The sequence below is a fragment of the Cynoglossus semilaevis genome, chromosome 19 (genome assembly GCF_000523025.1).
Source record: "Cynoglossus semilaevis isolate Cse_v1.0 chromosome 19, Cse_v1.0, whole genome shotgun sequence".
Lineage (NCBI taxonomy): Eukaryota > Metazoa > Chordata > Actinopteri > Pleuronectiformes > Cynoglossidae > Cynoglossus > Cynoglossus semilaevis.
This window is the reverse complement of record NC_024325.1, coordinates 5,565,315-5,570,242: the sequence shown is the minus strand read 5'-3', so window position 1 is coordinate 5,570,242 and position 4,928 is coordinate 5,565,315. Positions and strand designations below refer to the sequence as shown.

Genomic DNA, 4,928 nt, shown 5'->3' with positions numbered 1-4,928 from the left:
TATTTTTTCTAAATACATATAAAGCAAGACATTTAGAAAAACAAACATTGTGATTTCCAAGTTCCAAAGTTCCAAGTGCATGTCACTTTCTGAGTTGACTTCATTTTATGTTTGTGAAAAGGATTTTTATTTAAAAATGCCTGGACTATTACATGAATCAGGCTCTAGTAAAGTATGTTCATGCGGATCGACCCTTTAAACCCAATCACAGGTTGTACTTTATAAAAAAAATTAACGTAGGTGATAAAGTTTATTCTACTAAACACCTTAATTAAAGAGTAAATTGCAATCCTGTGGTCGTCGGGAGATTTCAAGTAATTGTGCGTTCCGTGGGCATGACAATGGACGATTTGTTTTCTCGCGAGATCAGCGGTTGCTCAGATACCGACGTCAACATCAGGGGGTTGGGGCTGTCGGAACTACCTGTGAGGAAACAACTCTAAATAAACTATTTCTAGGACCAAAATGGAGGTAAGTTAACTAACTAGGACAGTCTTACGTAAACGTTTGTGCGCAAATTCATCCGTAATTTGACGGTAAAGCAACAACGTTTGTAACCGTCTTAGGTTAAAGTTGCATAAATAAATGTTCCTCACTTCACTAAAGCTCCTAACATGTTTCCTGCAGCCACCTAAAAAATACTGATATTATTAAGTCTGTCTAACGTAAGAGCAAGTAGAATTGTAGAATTATTTTCATATCTTTGTCAATTTTCTTGACTAAATTAAAAGTCCAGTGATAAAAGTTTATATCCACAGAATTGTACAATACACTATTCACAGTTACAATTACAAATACTGTATGTTTTAAATTGTTTTCACCTGTTGTTGGCCCCTGGATAGGAAATTCTGAATCCTAATTTGACCAGAGTTGGGTTCAGTTGGTTATAATATGCATTTTCTAACACAATATATCCTTAAATTAAAAAAAAAAAAGGGTTTGTAGAAGAATAAATAAACAACAGAATAATAACATACTAGAAGATTTCCCTTCCTAATTTCTGATTCCTGCTCAGGTTGCCATCATTGAGCTGTTCATGAAAGCATCATTTTAATGTTGGACTCTGTTTCTGCCCCAGGACTCTGGGAAAGCATCAGAGGATCCAGCCGAGTGTCTGGAGGAGTTCCAGCTGGTGCTCAGTGAGTTGGCAGAGGACCAGAGCATGGACAAGATTAGGGTGGAGTTTGAGAAGCTCATTAGTGCTCTGAAGAAATCCCGGGAGAATGAGAAAAGGCTGATGTCAAAATGCAGGGAGCTAAATGCTGAGATTGTATCCACCTCTACCAAAGTTGCAGCTGCGCTCAAACTGTCCCAAGAGGATGAGACAACAATAGCGTCACTAAAGAGGGTACGCTTGCATCGGCATAATACTGGAGATTAGTCATTCAGTATTTTTCACATAATGGAGATTTTGGAGAACATAGAGTCTGTGATACACTGCTAAAATCTCATACTGATCTTCTAAGCAATAGCTGATAATTGTATTCTCCCATTGACTTAAAATTGTATAAAGTATTATGTTGAATTCCAAACAATGCAGCTATTGCTACTGTGTACAAGAAAAATAGTTGTTCATTGTAACAAGTGTGAATTTTAGAAAGTTAAATTTACACTTGTAAAAAATCAAAAAAATACTCTACCCATTCATCTTGTACTTTGCAAAATTTTTCCATTTTGTATTTTTTGTCCAGCACTCAACCTTGACACATTCACATCTTCAACAGAATTGCAGTTCGAATTTGCACTTTTTCACATCAGTGCAATGTGTCACCAGAAAGTCATCAGTGTGTCACCAGAAAGTATTAAAGTGAAATCCATTTGTCTTGCCAGCCTCCTCCCTCCCCCGTTGCGATAGCTCCCACCTTTGCACCTACTGGTTTAATCTGTTGTTCCTCTCTCTGGGCCTAAGGAGCTGGATAAAGCTTGGAAAATGGTTGATGCTGCCCATGACAAGGAGAAGAAAGACAGAGACCTCATCAAAAACTTAAAAGAGGAAGTTACCAATCTGACCCAAATTACAGACCAACAAACAGGCTTCTCTGAGAATGAAGAGCACAGGTGAACACGTCTTCCTCCAGAGACTTTGAGTGACTTATTGCTTTTATTAAGCCAAATATTGCTTTGTCTTTTTTTTTTTTTTTACAGTGAACTTCAAAAAATCGCAGAGGAACTGACTAAGGAGAGAGATCGGCTGATGACGACTGTGGAGGAACTGAGAGATAAGCTGAACAAAGCTGCTGTTACCCAACAGGAGACAGAGGCCCAGAAACAGAGAGACATGGAAAACATCACTCAGGTAAGAGTTTTATTGAGTGTCACAGTCTTCAACACCTGACTCTGCCACCCTGTGGCAGGGGAAGGCAGAAATAAATATTATAATTAAAAAAATATATTGTATTATATTTATATTACATGTAGGATGATGCAAGTTTTCTAAATTGCTAATACAAAGCCATTTAGATTGAAAGTCGTTTCTTACTTTCTTACCTAACACAGCTGCAACAGGAACTCCAGGTACAGCAGAATGAAATTTCCAGGGAAATAAGACTGAAGGAAAAACTGGACAAGGAAGTGAAACAGTTGCAGTTAGACCTGGAGGCCAGGATGGGTGACATTAAAGCCCTCAATCAACAAGGCCAACGCACCAAAGAAGAGCAACAGAGAGTGGAGCAGCAGCTCAAAGAGCTAAAGGTGAACAACACAGAGGGTTAGGGTTAGATAATAATAACTGTTCTTTTTTATTTGTATTCTACATCTCTCACTGTGTGTGGATAAACTGGATACAAAAATTAAAATACAAAATAGGTGTGAATGTGAGAGGGCATTGTTGCTTGGTCATGCAACGAACTGATGGAGTCGACCTCAAAGACCCCTGTGATTGGCTCCAGTCCTGTAACTCAGTTCTACTCTAACCCAGAAAAGGTAACCATGGTAAATGGAGTTATTATCTTTTTATTAAAGAGGGAGGGATTAAACAGAGAGTTATGAAGTTTCTTTTAATCTCCCTTTCACACATGTTATTCCCAAATAAAGATAAGCATGTTGAGTCTTCTCAAGTGTGAAATTATTTGAAATAAATTTGAATGTATTTGCATTCATTCTGGTTTGTGTTTGTTAAGAATACACTTTACATCTCAGTAAAAAATAAAATGTGTTTTTTTTTTCTCCTCTTCCCTTGGACCGCTCCCTTCTCTCATTCTGACAGGTCACGCATGAGAGAACCACCAAGGAGCTGGAGCAGACGCAGGTGAAGAACAGCAAGTTGCAGCAGGAGTGTGAGCAGCTCTCCTCACTTAAAGAGCATCTCAGCCTGGAGAATCAGCAGAGAACAAATGAACTCAAGGTACATTCCATCCACACCAGCATCATCTAGAAATGAAACAACATGAAGAAAAATAACTCCCAAAAGAAAAAATACATGTGGTGAATCATGACAAACTATATTTGTCCGTCATGGAAGTTTACATTGTAGTCTTTCTCTGGGTTTAAAACAGTGCACAGTAATATTCTTTGTTATTCTACTACTGCTAGACGAGGGAAGAGGAAGTGACACAAATGCGCCAGGAGATCGCCAAACAAATGAAGATGAGAGAAATCATCCAGAAGAAGTTCAATCAAATGGAGGACCAGAAATCTGAGGTGGACGTACAGAGGGAGACACTGAAGGCCCAGATAGTTGGTCTGGAGAAAGGTCAGGGAGCACAGTCTCAGATCTACAGTATAATGACAGAGCTGAACACAACGATGAGCAGTACAGTAATTCATAGGGCTGTTAGAACCATTACAGTTTTTAACTTGTTTAATTACGTGGTAGCTAATCATGGTTCTGCGTATGCATTAAAATGAATTGAAATTTTAATGAGATTAATCTTAACAAATTAATTAACACTAATGGATTCAATTGACAGCCCAACTGTAGTCGATGTAGAAGGATAAATGCAGAAAATAAGAAAAAAAATATGTATATATTTGTTTTTATTTATATTTGTAACTACATGACCATCACAAAATACTGTCTTCTTCTCAGATCTTGAATCTTCCCAAAAGCAAGTGGAGGCTGACAAGAAAGCCATAGATGAGCTGATCAGAGAGAGAGACATCCTGAATAAGGTTCATCTGAACACACACAGGATATTATACACAGACACAAGAACGTTATAAAATATTCTGTTCTGTCTTTTTTTTGTTTAATGAATGCGATAAACAAATCGCAAACTCATTGAACTACGACGTTAGTATTTCTACGTTATGTTTTTTTAAATATCTTGCATCATCCTTTGTTCACAACTCGCAATTGTTTGTGCATCCCCATCAACAGAACATGATTAAAGCTGCACAGTCCACGGAGAAACAGCAGAACATAGTGAAGCTCCTGGAACAGGACAAGAAAACATTGGAGAATGAAATCAATGGGTATCGTCAGGAGGCGCAGAAACAGCGAAAGATCATCCAGCAGCTGGAGAAGGAGCGGGACCGCTACATCAACGAGACCAGCAGCCTCATGCAGAAGGCACGTCACAGGGACAACAAGGACTCTAGTCGTGTTTGAATAGTGTTCGAATTCTGTCTCTCTTTGACCTCTGACAGTTTTCTTTTTTCCACAGGTGCAACAAAAAATGAGCGATGTCGAAGTTCAAGAGATGGAGATATTTGACTGGAAGAAGAAGGTCACTCAGGCAGAGTGTAAACTGAAGCAGCAGGAGAACCTGCTGGAGTCGGTCGTGGCTGAGAGGAACCTTTACAGCAAGAACCTCATCGAGGCTCAGGTGAGGGTGTAAATGTCACAGTCAAAGTCTGTTTTTGTTGTGTTGTGTTGGCAGTGTTTTTCAACACAGTCTCATTGTGTTTCAGGAGGAGATTGCAGAGATGAAGAGAAAGATGAAGACCATGAACAACCAGGTCACTCGTCTGAGAGACGAGATCACAGG

General features: G+C 38.9%; 1 protein-coding gene across 1 annotated transcript in view; it reads left to right on the top strand.

Annotated features, from left to right (window-relative positions):
* The first annotated feature begins 313 nt into the window (after positions 1-313).
* Positions 314-4,928, top strand: part of cfap58 (cilia and flagella associated protein 58) — a 9,384-nt gene continuing 4,769 nt past the window's right edge. Inside the window, exons 1-11 of the mRNA XM_008332482.3 lie at positions 314-471; positions 1,079-1,348; positions 1,910-2,058; positions 2,146-2,296; positions 2,497-2,691; positions 3,206-3,343; positions 3,532-3,691; positions 4,028-4,110; positions 4,319-4,510; positions 4,605-4,766; positions 4,852-4,916. Coding sequence (XP_008330704.1) covers positions 466-471; positions 1,079-1,348; positions 1,910-2,058; positions 2,146-2,296; positions 2,497-2,691; positions 3,206-3,343; positions 3,532-3,691; positions 4,028-4,110; positions 4,319-4,510; positions 4,605-4,766; positions 4,852-4,916 — 1,571 coding nt within the window. The 5' untranslated portion in view covers positions 314-465. The remainder of the gene's footprint in view (positions 472-1,078; positions 1,349-1,909; positions 2,059-2,145; positions 2,297-2,496; positions 2,692-3,205; positions 3,344-3,531; positions 3,692-4,027; positions 4,111-4,318; positions 4,511-4,604; positions 4,767-4,851; positions 4,917-4,928) is intronic.